At 44.9% G+C, this 23,913-nt stretch overlaps 1 protein-coding gene across 2 annotated transcripts in view; it reads right to left on the bottom strand.

Annotated features, from left to right (window-relative positions):
• The window catches only part of MTOR (mechanistic target of rapamycin kinase), an 865,133-nt gene that overhangs the window by 11,621 nt on the left and 829,599 nt on the right, over window positions 1-23,913 (bottom strand). For both annotated transcript variants that reach the window (XM_078642233.1, XM_078642234.1), the window contains 2 exons: window positions 14,118-14,183; window positions 362-442 (listed from right to left, as the gene is read on the bottom strand). In XM_078642233.1, coding sequence (XP_078498359.1) covers window positions 362-442; window positions 14,118-14,183 — 147 coding nt within the window. The remainder of the gene's footprint in view (window positions 1-361; window positions 443-14,117; window positions 14,184-23,913) is intronic.

The raw sequence follows: 23,913 nt of genomic DNA, 5'->3' as shown, positions 1-23,913 counted from the left end.
AGGAAGAAGGCAGGAGATGGAGAGAAAGAGAAATACAACATACATTAGAGGGCATAGTGGAGACAAACGCAACACAGACAGATGTCAGACAGAAGAGCGAGAGAGAGAAGGGACCAGGAACGAGATGGGAGCAGAGGAGATAAAAAGGATCTATCTAGCTTCTTTACCTCTCTTCTGTCCATCTTCTGCCTAACTTGCCTATCCTCTCGATTTAGCCATCTCTCCAGTGAAAGCCCTCTCAGTTACATGTTCAGCTATCCCAGTCACCACCTTCCATCTATGAAGTCTCCCAAGCCTCTTCATTCAATCGAGATGCTTTTACCATACAATTACAGTTGCAAGCATGACAAAAAAGACTTACTGAATGAATGGATAGACTCTGGAACTGTGGTTCCAGTCTTCTTGTGGGCCGCCTCACCTAATTCCACAGGATCCAACAGTTCTGCAGGAAAAAAAAAACAAATCATGAATAGAAGGAATATCCACATACGACTGGGAAGTAGGCGCTGCCGTTCTACCTTCCATGCAGCAGTACACAGCCTGGAAAATGCTTTTGGGATATGAATTGCATTATAGGTACATGAGCAGGGATAAATGTTTTGATTCTTTGTATCAGCCATTCACATAGCATACACAATTTGTGGAGCAGGGGCTGTGTTTGTATATTCTGAAGAACAGATTATGGTTTGCTGCACACCCAGCGAAGCAGGATGCGTTTACATTTCCACATGCCGAGGACATGACCCTCTTCAGGTCCTGGATTCCTTCATACACTGAAGGAGCACCTTGAGGAAAAGGCTTTATGCCTCTTCATACCGTGAAAAGCAAGTCATGGGTCTCGACACACCCTCTGCAGCAGGCTGTGGGTCTCCACAAATCCTGTGGACAGATCCTGGGACCCACACAGAGCTGTGATGCCGATCCTGGTTCTTCGTGTACACTGCGGAGAAGATAATGGGTCTTCCCACACTTTCTGGAGCAGGCCCTGGGTCTGACTCCCCCAGCATGTTTGCAAGGATGTGGACCTCCCCAAATGCTAAGGAGCAGTCTCTGGTCTCCACACAACGTGAGGAATAGAGAGGAATGTGAGTGTGTGCTGTTATCTGTGTACACTCTGTGGAGCAGGAACTGGTCCACGCACATCCTCCAGAACAGGCACTTGGCACACATTCAGAGACAGGACTTTGTTTCTGCGTTGGCCAAAGATGGGAATTACAGAGTTAGAGTGAGCAAGTTAGAATGTTGAAAGTAGCCAGGCTTGGCAATGGAGAAAGCTAAATTGGGGCTGGGAGGAACTAGCGCTGGAGGGAAGTTGATTCGGGAAAGGAGAATGCTACTTACCCAGTATGCATCTGTTCTTGGCATGTAGAGCTGTAGATACATATGCTTTAGCTTAGATCGCCATCTGGTGTTGGGTCCGGAAGTTTGCCCTTTGTTTTTGTTCGAAGAAGTCTTGCAGTCACAAGGTAGGTGACTCCTCCTTTTGGTAATAAGTGCGCATGGGCATTGACTCCATCCCCAGATTGTTTTGCAGTAAGGGCGATGATGGAGTTAGTAAGAGTAGAAAGAGATGTCCATGTATAGTGTATCTAAGTAAGATAATACTGCAACAGATAAAGGTATCCGGTGAGGTGGGTGGGCGCATATGGATCTATAACTCTACATGCCAAGAACAGATGCATACTGGGTAAGTAGCCTTCTCTGTTCGAGGCATATGAGCTGTAGATCATATGCTTTAGCATAGACTATACAACAGTTACTCCCAAGCGGTGGCTAACCTGTATCTGTTGCAGTGGTCTGAAATAGTGTTCTTAAAACAGCCTGGCCCACACTAGCTTGTTGTTTCGCTAACACATCTACACAATAGTGTTTTGTTAATGTGTGTGATGTAGACTATGTGGCAGCCTTGCAAATATCATCTAAGGGTATGTTCCCTAAGAATGCCATGGAAGCCCCTAGTTTGTGTGTAGTGTGTGCTCTAGGGGGAACTGTTAATGTGCGTTTAGCTTTAATGCAGCATATCTGTATGCTCTTAACTATCCACCGTGCAATACCTGCTTTTGATATAGGATTGCCTTTATGTGGTGGTGAAAAAGCAACAAAGAGTTGTTTGGTTTTCCTAAAAGACTTAGTTCTTTAACTGTACTAAAGTCATGCTCTTTTAACATCAAATGTGTGAAGAGCGCATTCTGCCACCGAGTATGGTTGAGGAAAAAACATGTGTAACTCAACAGGCTGGTTGAGATAAAAGGCAGAAAAGACTTTGGGTACAAATTTTGGGTTAGTCCTAAGAACCACTTTATTTCTGAGAATTTGTAAGAATGGTTCTTGTATGGTTAGTACCTGGAGCTCACCAACTCTCCTAAGAGATGTGATGGCTATGAGGAAGGTTACTTTCCAAGTTAGAAATTTTAGTTCACATTTGTGGAACGGCTCAAATGGTGGGCCCGTGAGTCTTGTAAGGACTATATTAAGATTCCACACCGGAGAAGGTCGAAGTCTAGGAGGAATGATTCTTTTGAGTTCTTCCATAAAGGCTTTGATAGCGGGTACACGAAACAAGGACAAGTGCTGTCTGTTTTGTAGGTAAGCCGCTATTGCAGCAAGTTGCAGTCTTATTGATGTATATGCTAAGTTAGCCCTTTGTAGGTGTAACAGATAGCAAATGATATTTTGAATTGAAGCATCAAGCGGATTGATTTCATTGTTATTACAATAAATTACAAAACATTTCCATTTTGCTGCGTAGCATGCTCTTGTGGTAGGGCGTCTAGCCTCTCTAATGACGTTCATGCAGTCTGGCGGGAGATTAAGTAGCCAAACTCTATGATTTCATGTCTATGTCTATGTCCAGTTTCTTGTAGAGCGCATATATCACCCAGAGGTCTCATAGCGCGTTGCCGCGACTCAGGAATAGACAGAGAAGATGTCTGAAGATAAGAGAAATTTAAAATAGCCAGGTCTTAAGGGACTTACCAAACTTTGCATGCTCGGTCTCAGTTCGTAGGTGTATAGGCAGAGAGTTCCAAAGGGTAGGGGCCAGTTTAGAAAAATATTTATTGCCCTGCTTGGCTGTTCGGACCTTGTGAACTATTAGATATTTATTTGCAGAGCGGAGTGTCCTAGAAGGCTGATACTTCTTTAATTTAGTTGCCAGATACTGGGGGCCCTGTCTATTTAGGGTTTTATGGACAAGACAACAGATTTTGAAGTCTATCCGCTTCTTAATAGGCAGCCAGTGTAGCCACCTCAGACTGAGAGCAGAGGGAGATCGCGCTGGAAGGTTTAGAACCTGGCTGCAGTGTTTTGCAGAACTAGGACCTTTTGAAGGAGGTCAGTGTTTATGGAAGCCAACAAGGCGTTGCCATAGTCCAGGCGACTGACAATCAGACCCTGGATCAATTGCAGACGGGACGACAAGGGAACCCATTTTAATAAAATTCGGAGGGCATGCATTGTTCCATAGCAGGTGTGTATTGTGTGGTTTAAATGGTCCCGCATAGGTAGTTGGTTTTCAATCATTACTCTGAGGTTACGGACTGTTTCCTTCGGAGTGGGACAGGTGCCCAAGGTAGGGGGCCACCAGTCATTTGCCCATAACGTCTTTGCATTGCCAAAAAGAACAACTTCTGCTTTGTTGGCATTAAGCTGGAGGTTATTGGTTAACATCCAGTTGTTTATGTCCAGCATGCATTATCCAAATCTACGTTTGGTGCTAGCAACATCCGAGCCAAGAGTAATTAGTAGCTGTGTGTCATCGGCATACGACAATGTGTCGAAGCGGTGATCCTTGATGATTTTAGCCAAGGGAGCTACATATAAATTAAAGAGCGTAGGGCTCAGGATAGATCCCTGGGGGACACCTTTATTTATAGGTTGGCTCTTAGAAGTGTAGGTGCCAATTTGGACTCTGGAGGGACTATCACTTAGATAACTCCTGAACCATTCCAGTGCAGGGCCCTCGACACCAGCCTCTCTCAGTCGATCCAACAGAATAGAATGGGAGATGGTGTCGAAGGCAGCCGATAGATCTAACAGGACTAGGATGGCTGACCTCTGATTGTCCAAAGAGACTCTGATGTTATCCACCACTTCAAGTAGAGCTGTTTCGGTACTATGAATAGCACAAAACCCTGACTGAGAGGGGTCCAGCCCTTTATTTTTCTCTAGATGTTTAATTAGTTGACCATTTATCAAGGACTCTTGGATTTTACCAAACAGAGGGAGAAGAGATATAGGACGGTAGTTATTTTGTGGTTCTGGGTCAGTTTTAGGTTTCTTTAGAATGGGTCGGACTATGGCCCCCTTCCACCTTATAGGGACCTGCGAGTGTAGTAATGAAAGGTTGAAGAGCCTCTATATATTCTGTCAATTTTCTCTGCAAAAAAAGTAGCTAAAGAGTCGACCCACGTCTGGGAAGCAGCCAGTGCAGGATGCATCAAAGCAGGATGTGTAAAATCATTAAGAATCTTAAATAATTGTTTCTGAGAGTTAGAGAATTTCAGGTGCCAGATCGCAAGGTTGAGTTGAATGGGATCTGGATGCCTTATCTCTCCATGGTTCTGAGTGAGAAGCTTGGGGGAGAGGTGTAGTTTTTGATGAGGAACTACTGATAGTTCCACCAGGGTTGTGAACCATGGTTGTCGAGCCCACGTGGGAGCAACTAGGATCATTGTGAGGGAATGTTGTTTGAGTTTCCGAACTACTAATGGAATTAGCGGGGGAGGTGGAAAAGCGTAAGCAAATATCCCTGACCAATTGGTCCTGAGCGCATTGCCTTTGGACAATGGGTGTTGATACCTGGACGCGACGTTTGGGCATTTTGCGTTTAGATGTGTGGTGAACATATCTATCTCTGGGTAGCCCCACATTTGGAAAAATGGGAGAAGAACTTGAGGGTGTAGTTCCCATTCTTGGATCTGTTGTCTTTGATAAATGAGCAGATCTGCAATCTGATTTTTTACTCCTAGGAGATGTTCTGCAAGGAGATATATTTTTTGAGGTATGGCCCATCTCCATATGCTTTGAGCTAGGTGTGAAAGCTGTAGTCAGAGTTCCCCCCCCACGTTTTTGAATGTAGTACATTGCTGTCATGTTGTCTGTACGAACTAGGACATCTTTGCCCTACTACGTGTATCTGAAAAGCTTTGAATGCTAGAAAAATTGCTAACAGCTCCAGATAGTTTATGTGGAGTTGTCATTGTTGTAGAGTCCGCATGCCCTGAATGGTATGTTTTTGAAGATGAGCTCTCCAACCAGTGAACGATGCGTCGGCTGTGAGCACCATCTGTGGAACCAGGTCGATGAATGGCCGCCCTTTGGAAAGGTTTTGTGTATTTCACCACTGCAGAGAGCGATGAGTGCGGCCATCCACCAACACCAGATCGGTGAACAGATCTTGAGTCTGGTTCCACTGACGTGCTAAGCATTCTTGTAGGGGGCGCATTTGGAGTCTTGCGTAAAGACCGATTAGCATGCAAGACGCCATCATTCCGATCAACTGCATAAACACTCGGGCTGGTAGAGAGTGAAGCGGTTGAAATTGTGATATTAGGATTTGCATGTTGCGTATTCTGACTGGGTTGGGGTACGATAGAGCTGTGCAAGTGTCTATTGTGGCTCCTAAGTACGCTTGCATGTTGGAGGGTTGAAGATGAGACTTGGTGTGGTCGACAGTGAATCTCAAGTCGTGAAGCAGCTAAACTGTTTTGTGAGTGTGGTGTATGCAGCTATATTGAAACTTGGCTCTTATTAGCCAATCGTCCACTGTAGGCAGCACTATCCGGCCCCTAAAAACCAGAATCCAGGAAGACATACGGGCTATTCGGCATCAAGACATCAAGACATCAGATATCCAATGACAACACATATGAGTGAATGTCATGGAGCAAGGCCTGAAATTTGGTTCCATGGAACAGATTATACTCCTGCAAGACCGAGGGGGGGAACAGAGAGTTAGCCCTTCGACGCAACGAAGCAGGATGGATCTGTCGATTGTGCAGGATGGATCTGTCGATTGTGCAGCACAACAAAGGGACATAATACAGATGAGGAGTTACATTATTTCCTTTAAATGTCAAATATTGGGGTCTGACAAACAAAATTGAAAAAATTGCGTGGGACTATGCGTTTAATGATCGCACAGACATGTTACAATGTTAGGGGAAAGCCGCATTGTTTTATATGATTGTTAACAGCCAGTTCTGACTGTAAAGAGTTATATACAATGGAGGAGAATGTTTTCTTGATGTACAGATATGTCATAATTGAAAGTGAAATAACTATGTGGTCGAACAGATCAATGATATATAGATATGTTATACTTCCAGTACTGTATATTTTGTGCTGAATGAGCTTGGTTGTGGGAAGTATCCTGAATAATAGGTCTACTTTGCCTCACACCGGGATATAAACCTTAGGCTTTACTATTATCTAGTCTGTTTTATCTCTCCTGGCTTTGATAATATCCTTTGGCGCAAATCTATGTCACCCTACCTTACTAGGATTTTCTAAAAGGTCAATTTTTACCAGTTGGAATGCCACTGGCAATCTTGATTGAGGATGGGCCTCAAAATACGCGAGTGAAATACTTATTTGTATTGAAGTAGGGCAGTGTTGTGATTGTCAATTTACTACTGCTGTTGTATATAAAGATAGCGTGGGCAATGGAACTATTCCACCGAATAAGGGATTTTTCTGTGGTTGGAGCCAGAATTTCAAGGTTAGCAAAAACTTTAAATAGAATTAGCTCATCGTATGGTTTCCTTGTAATTGGGATAGAAACCAAGGGACTATAATTATCAGGAAAATCAATATTTGAATATATTAACATTCATATTAATTACTCTATGTTTAGTATTATCGAGATTATTATCAAGATAAGGATGGGGAGTCAATATTACCGAAGAAATGGCTTTGAACAAGGTTAGAGATAAGTACATGCTTTAAGTATTAATAACTGAATAGGTGTGTATATATGGGTTACAAACGGGAATGCTGCATTGCTCATACGGCCTTAGTTGTTGTACGTAATTAGAACATAACATTGGACGGGAAGTTTCTGACTAAGGACAGAGGTGCGATGTTTTTTTACCCTCCCTGGGGTCGCTAGTGGTGCAGCAGAGATAAATGTAGCTGTAATTTGGGTACTTCCCCTCAATGTGCTACGGCACGTGGGCACGTTGCTCGTGGTAACCAGGTGCATAAATAGAGGGAGGAAATTCAGGCGTTTTCGGTAAGCATTTGATCCGGAACACTTACGGCTGTTAGATATAACATGTCGCTGGTAAGCCATGCTTAGTACCCAGGTTTTGTCATTTTGGGTGGGATAAGCGTTTTTGGCTCATGGGCGTACCTTTACATTGGTTGCCAGTTTGTACTAACTTGAGAAATGTACGGTGACTATAAAGATTGAGCAGCGCCGCATGGCATAAATGCGTGTACTGGTGTTTTGGGTACGTTTGTATATATTGTGAGGCCCGGTTATTGGCACCGGTATCAAACTTTATGGAACGAGCCTGACACCAAAACGAGACCACGTGTTGCAGCCCTTTGTAGTTCCAGCTAGTTTCTTTTTTTTTTAAATGTACCTCAATGTTTAACTATTAAATTGGACGTTCCCATTAGACAGTATAGCCAGCAATGGAACTGGGTATCTTGTGTGCGAAACCAATCATAACAATAGGATATGACAAGTCAAACTGCACGGTTATTATTACGTGCTAGGGTGTAAGACCTTAAGAAATAATGACATTGCAGCGTACGTCAATTGGCACTGTATGTGTTTTTTTGGGGGGGCTAAGACGTAAGGGTCTTTTAATAAATGAAGGTGGGGGAAGGATGGCGCATGAGACAATGAACTTGATAGTATTGGTTGACAATGATGGCATTATTGTGTTTATTGTTGTGTTAATTTTAAAAGCAATAATTTGAGATGTCATAGATATACATGCCTGATTTGCTCAAATCACCCATACTAAGGGTATTGTATAAATGACAGTATAATGTAGACTTTAATTGGAGGAGTAAGGTCCCTCTATAAGCTCTTTGCTTCCAGGCACAACAGCCAGTCTATAGGGTATCACGGCCAGGTCAAGAGATTATACCTGGTAGTGCAGCACGATAGGTAAGATGGCAATTTATGGTTGTGATATGTCAATATACACAGTGTACTAACTCGTCGATATTTGTGTTATTGGTGTATTGAATTTGGGACACGATAGAAAGGCCCAAGGAATAACACAATATTATTCCCCATAGGCATAACAGCCGTTATATTCCACCTGCGAGCACGGATTTATGGTGACTTCGCAGGGAGAGCTCTTAGCGGAGGCGTCCTAAAAATTGTGGCTTCAGGTCAAAAAAACAACGAGTAACAGTACAATCGGTAGGTGCCCGGCTTATATTACATGGATGAACTCTGAAGAAATCTGGGTTACGATGTAACCACTAAGTGAATATAGCCAAGTGAGATGTGTATAATCCTTACTGATCATTGTTCGCACCCTTCTGTGTTACACGTAACTGTTTTCATTGTCCCTTCTTTTGACTTCCCCTCTATTTCTCGAGTTTCTCTCATAGAACATTTTTCTGATTACTTTCCCCTTCTACATAATTATCTTTGATTTGACCTTGGGGGTATGATTATAATTGTCCATCAATGTTATATCAATGACCAGTTTGATGAGGAGATTTAGTATTAGATACCAGGGTTTCAGGTTGTTTGGACTCTGTCTTCACTATGAAAGCTATAACTTACTTTCACATTTTTGGCACGAATGTTGAAATAGTACTTAGAAGTTTCTGAGCTTGACTAGTGCCTGAATTTATCAATATGGAAATTGAATGAAAAGAAAGTTGCTAAGATGTTCGACTTGTTATATACATGTAAAATCATGTTTGGGTTTAAAAATAATTTTTTTTTTGTTATTTGTGTAATTTTTGTAATTCAATTTTCTAAAATGTCTCCTTTCTTGGTGTTTTATATTGATTGTATTATTAAATGTGTACATGTATATTAAGATTGTATTAAACACTTGGTTTTAAATGCTTTTTACAACCCTGACAAAGTTATTGTGTAAAAAGAATGAAACACGTGGTTTCAAATTAAAAAGAAGAATAAAGAAATCTACACATTGCTAATATTGGATGGACATTCAGAAATTACTTTTCTTTGGATATTTGAAGGAGGGGCGGTGGTGCAACCCACAGTAGGCAGAAAGTCTATGTTGGTCGTCTTGATCGCCCCTGGAAACGGCAGGGTAGTGGTGTTGCATCCCGTGAGAGCAAAATGCTCAAATGTTAATTTGACTGGAGGAGGGTCTGGGAAAAGGAATTTAAAGGATTATTGTCCTTTGCCTTGAGGGAGGCGCGTCCCATACACTTCGCAGTGTGTGTTGGGTTGTGCCGTTTCCTTTCTGGTTTTAAATTAATGTGTTGTCTTCTTAAATGAGCTGCAACCACTGCTAGACACTTGGTGAAGACTCTTGGTGCTGTAGTTACCCCAAACGGGAGGACTTTGAATTGGTAATGTTGTCCGTCCACCACGTACCTGAGATTTTTCCTGTGAGCGGGGTGAATGGGAATATGGAAGTAGGCGTCTTTTAAATCTAAGGTGGAAAGAAAGTTGCCTTGCTGAATCAATGGGAGCACCTGTTGAAGGGTGATCATGTGGAAGTTGTCGATTGAATGTAGAGGTTTAGTTGTCTTAGGTCCAGTATGGGCTTGAGGCAGCCGTCATTTTTTGGAATTAAAAAGCATAGGGAGTACACTCCTGTCCCTTGATGAAGTAATGGGACCTGTTCTATTGCATGTTTGTCTAACAGAGAGAGGACCTCATGTTTTAACAGGTTGAGATGTTCTGGTGATATTGCACGCTGTCTGGGAAGGATTGTTGGTGGCGTGCTGGTAAGTTCCAGGCAATAACCATGTTGGATAATTTGTATTACCCACTTGTCTGAGGTGATTGACTCCCAGACAGGTAGGAACTTTGAGAGACGTCCCCCGACAGGAGTGGAATGATCGGGGTGTAATGGAGGGAAGTCACTGTTTATTGGCAGGGGAAGCGCGGGTGGAGTTCCCTCCGCCCCTTCCCTTGTTATTATTTCCTTTGTAACCTCCTCGAAAATATCCTCTGGAGGAGTTAGATTGGTTGTTCTCTTTGTAAGAGGAAGAGGGATTTTCTGATGAGAGTGTTTTTGAGCCACCCCTATAAAAGGAGCGGCAAAAGGAACCCCTGCTAGAAGGTAATTGTATGGCTCCCATGGATTTTGCAGTTTCATTATCTTTCTTCACTTTTTCTAATGAAGTATCTACTGTTGGCCCGAAAAGATGCTCTTTATTAAAGGGCTGATTAAGTATGGGGGATTATACCTCCTGCTTGAATCCAGAGATACGAAGCCAAGCATGTCTCCGCAACAGTATGCTAGTGTTAATAGCGTGAGAAGCTGTGTCCACTGCATCTAGGGCGCATTTTATGGAAGTATTGGTGATGAGCTTCCCTTCTTGAATGAGGTCGTTAGCTTTAATTTTATACTCCTCTGGCAAATGTTGCATGAGTTTTTCCAACTCATCAAAGTGTGCCCTGTCGTAGCATGCCAACAGAGCCTGAGCATTGGCAATACGCCAATAATTGGCTGCTTGCAAAGCTACTCTTTTGCCAGAGGCAGCAATAAGTTTTGACTCCTTGTCAGGAGGAGGGTCGTCGCCTGTAGTTTGGGAGTTAGCTCTCCTGCGGGCGTTAGCTACAACAAGAGAGTCTAATGGTAACTGACCTTTTATGTATACAGGGTCTGTAGGAGCAGGCTCATCATTTTTATCCACCCTAGGTGTCAGTATCCTGGCTCTAACTGGGTCTTTGCATACCTCATCTGTATGTTTTAACATGCCTTTTAGAATGTGTAAAGTGTTAGTAGACCTCTGTGAGTGTGTGAATGTTTCTACAAGGAAATCCTCTAGAGGGTCTGTGTGTAGTCCCACCCCGTGATATTGGGCAGCCCTGTTGATAAGTTGTGTAAAGCCAATGTTATCATCAGGTGGGGAAGGTCTGGAGGGATACAGGTCAGGGTCATTAGGTTGATCTGGATCCTTATCATAATCATCCCAGGGATCAGTGTCATGTAGTATGTCTGGATCTTGAGGGATATGATGATCGTCATCCCCATTCCCATCCTCAAAATCGTCGCCTTGTGAGTCAGGTGACATTGGAGGTGGTGAATTTGATGGTGTAATATGTAAATTGGGAATAGGAGGAGGCGATTGAGGTATATGAGGGGGAGAAGGATTAGTACCCATATCTCTTTTTTTCTTCAGCTGTATAGGGGCATCTTGTGGGAGGTCTAACTTCCATTTTTTAGGAAGAGAAGCCAGAAGGTGTCCAGTTTTCGGATCAATACTAAGTCTTTTTTGTTCTGGATCCAGGGGTGTTTCTTCGGATGGAAGTTCTTTTGAAGGAGTATCTGTTCCTTTAGGAGTGGATTTCGTCATCAGAGATTCGGAGTGGTATGTTTCGGCTCCAAACTTTTCAGCGCAGAGGTTGTTGGCTCCCAGCTTTTGGGTGTGGAGCATTTCGGCTCCGAGGCTTTAGGCTTGGACGATTTAGGGCCGAGTCTTTTGTTCTGGAGGGTTTCGGCTCCAAGGTTTTCAGTGTCGAAGATGTCTTTGGTGCTGATGACGTGGGAAGTGGCACAATGTTTCTCTTTATGTTTCGGTGCCGAAGGTGTTGGCTTGGCACCAGTTTGGGGTGGGCTTGATCCCGAAGGCTTGTGTTTCTGATTCATAGCCGGGCTGGAGGGCGGGGCATCTGAAACGCTTGGGTCGACCGGAGCCCGAGGGCGAGGGTGATACCAGAGCCTTATCTTTTGTTCGAGTGGGTATATGGGGAGCTGTACTCACGGTACGCTGACCTGGATTGACGTTCAGGTCTTCCTCCATGTTGGAGTCTGCTTCGGACACGGAGATCAGTTCTTCTTCGGCAGGACTATGTTGTTCTTTTTCGCAGCAAATGTCCGGTATGCAGCTGCTGCCGCATGGCATCTCGTGGCGTCGAGCCCGACGATCATGGATGGTCTTCTTCGATCGGAATGAGCGACACGCTTCGCAGGATTTTTCTTCGTGTTCTGGGGATGAGCACAGGTTGCAGAACTTGTGAAAGTTGGTGCGTGGAAACTTAGCACGACACCTGGGACATAGCTTAAACGGAGTCCGTTCCATCGACTGCTGGCGTGGTCGGCACGTGTAGGCCGGACGGCCCACCTCAAAGGTCCCAATCGAAGGTTTTACAGTGTACACGATACGCGTCAAATGGGAAACCGCGATCGAAGACAATACAGTCGAGGGTAGAGGATTGCGCGTCGAAGGGGTTCGAAAATAATAGCGAACCACAGCACAGCAATACACACCCAAACCTGATGGCGGAAAAAAACAATCTGGAGATGGAGTCGATGCCCATGCGCACTATTACCAAAAGGAGGGTCGCCTACCTCGTGACTGTAAAACTTCTTTGAACAAAAACAAAGTTCAAACATCCAGACCCAACACCAGATGGCGATCTATCCTAAAGCATATGATCTACAGCTCATATGCCTCGAAAATAGAATTTAGGCTCTCTATGACACCCTCATGCTATTATGTGGACACATCAGGGATGATTTAGAGCACATGCAGAAATCAGGCAGCATCTGAAAGGGAAATGCTGAACATGTTCCTGAATTGTCCATTCTACATAATCAAAGCTGCAAAACCACAATAAACTTTGTAAACCCAACCAATCTCCCCGTAAAGTTCACAATAGATTAGTCCTGTTCTATGAATGTAAGATACATGCATATTTAAATTTCCGGACACACATTCTATTCCCATTCATAATTCAGACTGAAGGCATTTATCTGTTTCGATGGTTGGGGCAAAGCATGCCTTGGTAGTATGTGAACATAGACAGTTGTCTAAAAAGTGATCCCCTTTGGGTAATATTTTGCATCAAACAGTATTGTCACACAAACACTCATTCCATACAATTACAAAGATGAACAAGGAGGAAATGTAAAAATAGCAGATTATGAAAAAATATATGCAATTTAGTCAAGGAAATGTTAAACACATACCAGACACCATTTACAACTGGCAACTCTGGTGGAGGAGGTCAGAAACCTTAGCTTCATAAATGACTCCAACTTGTCCTCTCACTACAAGGTGGCACTTACACGTCTTAAAGCCATGACAGTCCTGAGAAATGTTCTCCCATACCCCTAATGATTTCGGGGAGACATTGGTCTAGGCAGTTATTACTTTCTGTCTAAACTGCGGCAATTCACTTAATGTAGGCCTTCCAAATAATTCGGTAAGTAGCCTATAGGTCATACAAAACATGGCAGCAAGATTAATTCTGGGTGCTTCAAGAGGACTGATGTGGTTTCTCAGGATCTGGAGAGCTTGCATTTGCTTCTAGTGAGGAAGAGTCTAGTTGAAACGTTGTTGTTTCACACACAGAGCTTATTATTACCTGGGACTCATCTTTTTAGGGCGAAATGCCCACATGATCATTCAGGTCAGTGTATTTGTTTGAAATCTCCAGATGCCACAGCAGATCTTTCTCTGCTTGAACTGTCATGGCATGGAATAGACTTCATTTAAGTCTGAAATCACTGGAATGTCAGGAAACAACTGAAAACTTGGTTGTGTCACAGCTTTCTTTTGATAGGGACGTCTACTTTTCTTTCATCAAGAGTTACACTGCTTTAGGTAGACAATATGTGTCATCTCTGCTAGCACCTGGATACCCTTTGGGGTTTAGATTTCTCTCTAGAAGACAAATAAAAAAGCTCAGTTTACAGACTGGGAACGCTTGCTTTCACTGGCAGGTGTCCGTTGACAGATGGTAATGTCATTACTGTTATGGAATGGTCTCTAGCTTAGGAATGTGAAGCCACTGCTGGCAAACAAGGGCGTCAGTTTACAGATTGTTTAGACATTGCTGTAGATATCAGTCTAAATATGATGTAGCCACTAGTGACATAGGAAGGTTTCATTCTACAGGCATCAGACTTACTATGTACAATATATATTTGAACTTGATTGATTGTTACTGGCAGGAGTAAGTTGCACGTTTGTGTTACACTCACCTACAGACTGTGTAGCAGAGTAGGAGTCAGTCCGAGTCCGTGATCGTTTATTGCCTTTAATATTTGCTGTGGAGAAAAGAGATACTTGCTACAGATTTTCCTTTTACTCTGAATTCAACATTTTGAGAACATGTTCCAACAGGAATATTTACTTACTTAACTGCATTTATTTGTTTAATGACTATATATCTTGAACTTCTCTTTTGTGTATCCGGTTAACACTTAAAGACTTTGGGGTGTTAAACATTTCTCTATAGACTATAACATTCCTCAACAACATGCACTAAGCCCTTTGACCACACATTGTGGGTTCATAAGATCCCATATCCTTCAGGTCAATTCAGGCAAACATTTTTTACTTAACTGTAACTGAAGTTTCCTGGTGTTGGTGTCTATCACAGATCCACATGCTTGAATTATTCCCCTTCGTAGAGGTCAACATCCCATGATAACCTTATAAAAGTAGTCTGAGAGCATAACAGGCCCCACAGGACTTAAAACAGTATCACATGTATTTCCTTCAATGCAAAAGACCCAAAGTTTGATAACTGAAGAGAGACTGCCATAACCTTCCCCCATCCCCACAGGCATCTCACCTCAAATTTCCAGGACGAGTATGAAACATAATGATCGCTAAAAGTTCAGCCTCTTATCTGGGGAAGAGGGAGTGCCACATGAGAATCTACAAAAGATACAAATACTAGAGAACTACAGTTAACGACAAGTAACTATTTTCTTCTCCTTAAACCAGTATAACAAGCAATGTCACATTTTAAAACCAGAACATTGCAGATGGAGGGTAAGAACAGAATGGCTCACATTTGTCTGAAAAGATGACAAAGTACTGCTCATCCCACCGCTGTGCCTGTCTACCACTGCATCCAAGCAGTAATGTTGCATGAAGGCATAACCATTCCCCTGATAGCTACTTCACATATGTCAGTTAACAGACACTATGGCATGGAGGGCTGTAGATGCAGCCTTGATCCTCATGGAATCTGTTGTGGTGGTCTGTAGAAAAGGATACCTGCTTTCATGTGACAGGAGATAAGTGTCACTATCACCCATCTCAAAATACCCTGCTTTGAAAAGGGAATCCTTTTCTCATGTTGAAGATTGATACCAGCAACTAATCTGAGTTTTAGAAGGCTTTCATTCTGTCCACATAGACTTTTAAACAACAAAAAGGCAAAGGAGTAGTTAAAGACCAGCAGGTACAGACTACCAAGGAAACAGCAATCACAACAATGTCCCCGGGTCGGGCACCTAGGATCTGATTCAATATTAAAAGACAATGTTTATGACAGTAAAAGAAATAACACTGTCTTTAGGACGATAACGCTCACCCTCCTTGGGATGGCATGCTTCATCATAGGGTACGCTCTCACAACAACAACAATTTGTTGTGATGTGAGCTACAGGTCCTAGAATAGGAGAAGTTCTTGAATGTTAAACCTACCCTATGAGAGTCTAAGGCTGTGGGTGAGTGGGGTAGAGTGCTAAAAGGGCAAAAGTGATGAAAGTAGAACTATCACCTGTCAGATCATTCAGCTTTATTCTGTCTACCACAGACATGATTAGAAACAGTGAGATGAAGCATTCCTGACTGTATGAATTGGTCAACGTATTTCTGCCCTAGAAATTGATCTTAAAGAGGTATAGTGGGCATTTGTCAGGACCTGTAAGAGTCACTCTGCTGTAAATGTATTAGTGAGATGTAAAATCAAAAAGATACTGATACAATGGTGGTCACCAAAGGGAAAAGGGTACCTGTGAAAAGGATACCTGTGAAAAAGAATAGTTATGTCGTCAGAACATCATACATTCAGTTGTGTTCATATGTCACACCCATAAGTACTTCAAAAATGTACAAAAGTGGCCAATGCGCAGCAAAACACAGCACATTTTGCACTCTGTGCAGCTCACCCACAAATCGGACAGTCATAGGGTAGGTTTAACATCCAAAAGCTACTCCTATTCTCGAAGTTGTAGCCCACCCCACAAGTTTTTGTAGTGTGAGGAAGAATACTTTGAAGAAGCACACCAGCTCAGCATGTGTGAGGGCTCTCGTCCGAAAGAAAGCATTCTTCTTTTTACTGCCAAAAATATTGTCTTTCAGGATTGATTTAGATCCTTGGTGCTAGACCCAGATGCATTGTTGTGATTACAGATAGAACCGTAGACATCTGCTTACTTCCAGCAAGTGATCTGGGTCACATTGGGGTTCAATACAGTGTGTAATGGTTCGCCCACCAGGTTTGGGATGACGTTGCAGACAACGAAAGAGGAAGAAAAGCATAGAATACAACCCTGACCAAGCAATCAAAAGTGCATTAACACAACTCTTTCTTCGGATGCCTGCTTGCAAAGAAACCTTATTTCTTGTTTTGCAGCGTTGCAAAAAAGTGAGCCTTAGCTTTCTTCATGCCTGAAACACCACCTTTAGCAGACTGTTGTTGAGTTTACTTTTGTGGCAGGTCAAGGATGTGAGAGTGAAGTAGTCCACTTGGTCATTGGCTATTCTGGGTGGATGCTTTGCTTAAAGATATCGGTTTTATGACCCAGTGACATATATGTTGGACCTACATAGGCAGAGTTTTAGATTAAGTGCCTTCCTGTCTGTTGACGTAAAACATCTATGTCGGCTCTTAGTTTGAATTAAAGCCGACAAATGAGGTAACTTCAGAAAGAAGCAGCTCTTAAAGATACCACATTCATGTGCAGTTTCACTTCTTCCTGAGACCATTGCCCCTAGGCTGATAGTTCCTATAGATGGGCTCCCCATCCTTCCATTGATTTTTAACAGATGGACTTTGATGCTTGATTGCTTTTGAAAGTGACTTACAAGGGGCTGTTAGACTTAAAATATCTTTCTTGTGAGGTTATGCTCTCACTTGATCCGTGTTCTGGAGTGCCCCAAGAAAATGGATAATGTGCGAAGGTCATAGAGGCAATTTATTTTGTTGAACACAACGTGTAACCCTTGAACAGTTGAGTATAGGCGGTATTTGGTTGTTCTTGGCCTCCATGGATGTGTCCTTTACCACTAGTAATGTAGGTATGGGTACATGATGACCCAAGAGTCAAAAGTGTGCTGCCACTAGTGCCATATATTTTATGAAAATCCTCAGAGCTGTTTTGTGGTTAAAAGGAAGTACTCTGAATTGACAGTGGCAGCCAGCTACTCCGAAGCTTAAGAATTTCTACTGATTGCAGTGAATTGCAAAAGAATACGTCTTGGAGGTCTACAGTGGCCACATATTCTCCAAGCAATAATAGTTGCAAGACCCCCTGTAGCACAAGTTACTACTTGTGTAAGAGACATTAGTTAGTGATAGATTCCTTACCTTAGAATATCCTCAGGCGTCAAACTGGATCCGTAAGCAGTACCTCTGCGTGTCGGTAGAAGGCGTCATGCGGCTTCGTGTCCGTTGCTAGCGTCGTAAGCGAGATGACGTCACGGAGACTACTTAGACGCCACCCATGAGCGCTGACGTCAGTTCTGTACACGACTTTCCGCGACAGGAACACAGAGCCATGCAAGAAACTGACTACTGGTGCCATGAAACTAGGGCCCTGAAAGGGATGACATTAACCCTAGAGATCAGTTCGCAGAACGGGGAGGATGGGTGGGGCGGTAAGGAATCTATCACTACCTAATGTCTCCTACAGATATATTGATACACAAGTAGTAACTTGTGCATCTGAAAGAGACACGCTAGTGATAGATTCCTTACCTTAGAATAGATACCCCAGCAATACCAACCCCAGTGGTGGGTCTGCGAACAAGATTACCTCAGAAAGTCACGGAGAACAGAACGGCCAAAGAAGCCGTATCTGCGGACTTGACTGTCAAGGCAGTAATGCTTGGTAAACGTGTGCAGCAAAGCCCACGTACGTTACGTTACGTTACGTTAAAAGCATTTTTAAGGCGCACGTTCACCAAGCGGTTTCATGGCGCTCCTGACAAAACGGCAACTTGGGCGGAAGGTTTACTCAAATGCAGAGTGAAACAGAAGGGTTTTTAGTAGTCTGCGAAAGCAGTCGTAACTGGGACAGAGACGAAGCGCTAGAGGGAGGGAGTTCCAGGTGGAAGGGGCCATGGCAGAGAAACTCAGACCTCCATGCTTTTTCCGTCTAGTTTTGGGAACAACCAGTAAATTAAGAGATGCTGAGCGGAGATCTCTGGAGGGAACATAACGGGTCAAGCAAGAGGAAATAAAGGCAGGGGCTAGATCTGATAAGGCTTTAAAGATGGTACAGGCAAGCTTGAAAATGCAGCGTTTGGTAACAGGGAGCCAATGGAGGCTATGCAGAAGGGGGGTAACATGGTGATGTTTTGGCTGGTGGAAAATCAGGCGGGCTGCCTGGTTTTGTACCAGTTGTAGCCTATGGAGGTGGAAAGCTGGAATCCCAACATATAGAGTGTTAGCATAGTCGAGTCTGGAGGTAATGAGAGCTAGAATGACTAGAATCAGGGCATCTCTGGTGAGGAACCTGCTGATTTTGCGGATCCTCCTTAAGTAGAAAAAGCAGGATGAAGTGACTGCGTTGATTTGTGGCCTCATAGAGAGGTCGTCAGAGATGACCACCCCCAGACTCTTCACAGTGCTAACAGGAGTGGGTGACACCCCTAGTGATGTAGGCCAAAAGGTGGAATTCCATGGATTGGTGGGACCTCCCACTAGTACAAGCTCTGTTTTAGTGGGGTTCAGTTTCAATTGGCTATGAAACATCCACTCTGCAATGTTAAGCATGGTAGACTGAAAAATAGAACGGGAGGAAGGGAGGGAATCAATGGGAAAAATTAACTGAAGATCGTCTGCATAATTGAAAATGGTGACTGGGGTGCTACGGAGGGAAGCTAAGAGGGGCTGTAAGTACAAATTAAACAGTAGAGGTGATAGCGCAGAGCCCTGAGGGACCCCGCAGGTTAAGGACGAGTAGGGTGCAGAAAAGGTGGATAAGTGCACCGCCTGAGTCCGGTGGTCCAGGAAAGATCTAAGCCAATCGAGGGCCACCCCCTGGATGCCGGCATTGTTGACACGGTCGATCAATATAGTATGATCGACCGTGTCAAAAGCCGCCGACAGGTCCAGGAGGACAAGGGCCTGTGAGATGTTTTTATCGGCTCCTTTCCTAAGGGCATCCATGACGGCCACTATGACCGCCTCGGTGGAATGGAGGGGTCTGAAACCCGCTTGTTGGGCATCCAGGAAGGAGGAGTCCTCAATAAATGTGCTCAGGCAGCGGGTGACATATGTCTCCAAAATCTTTCCCAGGTAGGGAAGGAGGGAGATGGGAGGGTAGTTGCTTAAGGTAGTAGGATCAGCATTAGTTTTTTTGAGAATAGGAATGACAGCTGCCTGTTTGAAAGAGCACGGGACCTCCCCAGTGGCTAAAGAATTATTAAGCAGGGCCAATGGGGGGCCAGGGCAAGCCAGAAAGGCCTCCCTCAGAATCTGAGGGGGGCAGCAATCATTAGGGGAACCTGATCTAACTTTCTGAAATAGCGAAAAGAATTTTTTAGGAGAGATTGGCGGAAACTCTACCAATCGACTAGGATTCATAGATGGGAGGGGTGGAGGAGAAAGGGATGAAGGGGAAGGGATATTGTTTTTTTTTTTTGAAAATATTTTATTGATCAAAAGCAGAGGTAGTATTTATCAAAGCAAACACAGTTACAATCTTGACGCAGAGCACGTTCATTACAGCAGTAAGTCACAAGCACATTTACAATATGACATTAGGCCTGGTCATTTTCATGTCTGTTGAGGGGGAAGTACACAATTCGCCTCTATAAGCATTCCATTTTCCCCATTTCTTATCCCAAACTCCAGGGCACCCTCTGACCTTATAAACCGTTTTCTCGGACAGCATGCACACATCCATAGCGGCCACCCATCTAATCAGGAGCGGTTTAGAAGGTGAGCCCCATTGCATGGCTATCTCACGCTTCAGCAAGAGGAAGCCCAGAGCCGTCCATTGTTGTTCTATTGCAGTTAGGTCTGTGGGGTCCCACACATTGAGAAGTGCACATTTAGGGACCAGGGGAACAGGTTTTCCTATTACATAAGTCATTTTTTGGGTGGCGCGTGTCCAGAGGCCCTGGACCGCTGGACATTCCCACAGAGTGTGGTAGAAGGTACCGGTTAGACCGCAGTCACGGAGACAGAGATCAGATGAACGTCTGCCTATTTTGGCCAGAAGAGGACCAGACATGTATGTTCTGTGTAATATCTTTAATTGTATTAATCGGAATCTATGGTTGATAGCTGATTCACGCGGGGACATTAATGCTGATTGCCACTCAACCTCATCCAAGACCCCAATGTCGATCTGCCATTTATCTCGGAGAAGAAGGAAAGTGTTTGGCATGTTGTTGCATAGTTTGCGATAAGTGCAAGATATCGCTTTGGCTTGAAGGGGTTCCGACAGGAGTCTGTCTTCGAGGGGCGAGGACTGTGGGAGTGAGGAGAGGTCCGGGATGTTGGTGAGTATAGCGTGTTTAATTTGGAGGTATCGGAAAGTCTCAGATTGTGCCAGGTCATACGTGCTTCGTAGTTCTTCAAACGTCAACAATTTGCCCTTGCGAAGCATGTCGCCTATAGTGGATATGCCAATGGTGTCCCATTTATCGAAGCCTCGATAATGACATAGGGTGCCTAACTTGTATGAGGTCCAAAGTGGGGTGGACAACGTGAGGGTGTCGGTCCATCCAAGTCGCTTGTTCGCACGATGCCAAATAGATAAAGTATGGGACATCGGGCCCAAATATCGGGTTCGGGAATGCTTGCCGTACAGAGCTTCGAGGTAACCACCGCGGCCCGTCTGGTATCTCTCCAAATGAAAAGCAGGGTTCGAGGGCGAACCGTAGATCCATAAATTGATGCCAACCAATTGAGCGGCCCAATAGTAGAGGCGGACATTGGGGAGGGCGATACCACCATCATACCACCCCTGCGTGAGTGAGATGAGAGCAATGCGGGGAGAACCTCCATCCCATAGGAGGAGGCGGAGGTCTCCTTCAAGTGAGTTGAAATAGGAGTTAGCTACTGGAAATGGGCAATTTTGTAGGGCATACAAAAATCGAGGGAGTGCTAGCATTTTAAAGAGGGCTGCCCTGCCCGGGAGAGAGAGGGGGAGTGTCCTCCAATGCGAGATGTCGGTATGGAGTCTCTGGAGTGGGCCTTTTAGGTTGCGGTCATGAAATATTTGGGGTCTGGGGTGACAAAGATTCCCAGATACTTAAATCCGTCCCGAGCGATTTCAATCGAATAGCCTCGTGGGAGGGGTGGGGGTGAGCCATGTAAAACATAGAGTACCGACTTAGACCAATTAATAGAAAAGCCCGAGTATTTGCCGAAGTTGGTGATAACATGTAGTAGACTATTAAGGGAGGACCTGGGGGAGGAGACATACACAAGGATGTCGTCCGCGTACAGCGAGATCTTGTCGACCGTGTCCGCGTTCCATTGAAGGCCACGGATAGAATTGTCGGTTCTAATCCAATGGGCCAGGGGTTCAAGGGTGAGTGCAAACAACAGAGGGGACAGGGGGCACCCTTGTCTTGTGCCTCTGTGTAAGGGAAAGCGTCTGGACGTGTGCCCGTTGACGTAGACTTGACCCCAGAGGTCGGTGTATAGTAGTCGAACCCATTGTATGAATTTGGGACCAAAGCCATAGCGGAGTAGTACCTCAAAGAGGTACGACCATTCGATAGAGTCAAAGGCAAGTGTTGCGTCTAGGGAAAGAATGGCCGCGTCCTCTCGAAGGTGTGGGATCCTGCTCATGACATTGTGGACTCGACGGAGGTTGAGCGCAGTATTGCGGCCTGGCAGGAAGCCCGACTGGTCTTCGTGTATCAAGGCGGGGAGGACTGTCATGAGCCTGGTGGCGAGGAGCTTAGCGAGGACTTTTACTTCGGCGTTGATAAGAGAGATTGGTCGGTAGGAGCTGCAGTCAGCAGCCGGTTTATTGGGTTTGCGAATGACAACTATTGATGCCAACCGTTGGTCTAGCGGCAGGCATCCAACGTCGCGGCTTTCTTCAAACATTGCTTTGAGGTGTGGGAGAATCTCTCCCGCCATGCCCTTCAGGAACTCAATTGGGACACCACTGGGGCCCATAGCTTTGCCCGATTGGATGGCGAAAAGGGCGTTACCAATTTCCTCTGCCGTGAAGTCTCCTTCCAGTTCCTGCATGTCGGGCTCGGAAATGGTGGGAAGTCTCATTTCGGCTAGGAGTAGCTTTGATTCCGCAGCATTGTAGTGAGCTCTGGCTGTATAAACCCCCTTTAAGTGAGTGGCAAAGGCCTCCGCTATATCGTCCGGATCCGTGACAGTAGACTGATCTGGCAGGGTCAGTTCTGGGATCCAACGAGATCCCTGCTCACGCTTCTCGAGCCATGCGAGCATTTTACCAGCTCTGTCTCCCAGTTCGTAAACGCGATGTCGGGTTTTCAAGAGCTTGGCTTGCGCTTTTTCAAGAGCCAATGCTTTATATTCTAGTTGTTTCGCGCGGAGGCGGGCCGCTGTCTCGTCCGTGGGGCTTGTGTTGTGGAGAGATTCTAGGGTGATAAGGTCTGTTTCTACTTGTATCAAGTGTTCGTTTTGTTTGTGGACGTAGCCAGATTTGAGGGCTAAAGCCTTACCTTTGATCACTGCCTTGTACGCTTCCCACAATGTTACGGCCGAAGTGACGGAGCCCACGTTTTCGGCGAAATAGTATACGGTATGCTCCAGCAGGCAATCTTTAATGTCAGGGATTTTTAAGAGCCAGGGCGTGATGATTATGGGGCCGCGTGCCCTTTGACGGTGGTATGTGAATTGTACAGTGAGTGGGGAATGGTCGGAGATCCCTCTGGGGAGCCCTTCTGGGTGATGAAAAAACTCCAGATCAGTAGTGGGAGAGAATAGATAGTCTATACGAGAGCTGCTGTTATGGGCATTGGAGTAGCGTGTAAAGTATGAGGTAGTCGGGTGGGACAGGCGCCATAGGTCTTCGAGCCCCATTGTTTGTGCAAAGTCAGAGAGGTCCGAACTCGACTTGTGTGAGGGACGCTGTGGGTGCCGATCTTGGGCATCATTCATCGTCATGTTGAAATCGCCTCCAATAAGCAAGGGTCCCTGTGGGAGATCAAGCATTAGGCGCTGCAGGGTTTGCAGCGCGGCTGTGCCAAGGGCTGGTGGAATGTAGACTGAAATGATATTTAGTGGTCTGCCCTCCCAGCTCGCCTCCAACACAGCGAAGCGACCCAGGGGGTCGGCCCACGTCTTGGAGCACGTCAGGGCTACATTCTTTCGAACCAGGATACCGGTCCCTCTAGACCCAGTGGTGAAGCCTGCGTGTACGAGCAATTTATAGCCTCCCCGGTGTAGTGCTTGGCACGCGTTGCCCATTAGATGTGTTTCCTGGAGGAGAACTAGGTCTGGAGAATGGCGTTTGAGATATTGTATGACCACTCCTCTTTTTATTTTATTGCCAAGGCCATGAACGTTCCAGGTCATGACGGTGAGGGACGTTGTCATCGGGGATGTCATGGTGGCTTAAAGGAGTGAGATTGTGCTCGGATCCATGGTTTGTGGTGCAATGAGTATAGCTTGTATGGAATGATTCTCAAGGAGGGGGGTACGGTGGAGTATTTGCAATGCCCAGGATATCCAAGCACTGGGCAATAAGTGTACCGAGATAGCGTATGGCAATTTGTAGCTGGGTTAGCGCTTAAGGAGTCGCAGTAGGTAGCGCGTGAGGCTGTGACCTGCTGTGTGACACGCTCCGCGATCAAGAATCCTCT

Source organism: Lissotriton helveticus, chromosome 5_1, assembly GCF_964261635.1.
Source record: "Lissotriton helveticus chromosome 5_1, aLisHel1.1, whole genome shotgun sequence".
NCBI lineage: Eukaryota > Metazoa > Chordata > Amphibia > Caudata > Salamandridae > Lissotriton > Lissotriton helveticus.
This window is presented reverse-complemented; position numbering and strand designations above follow the sequence as displayed.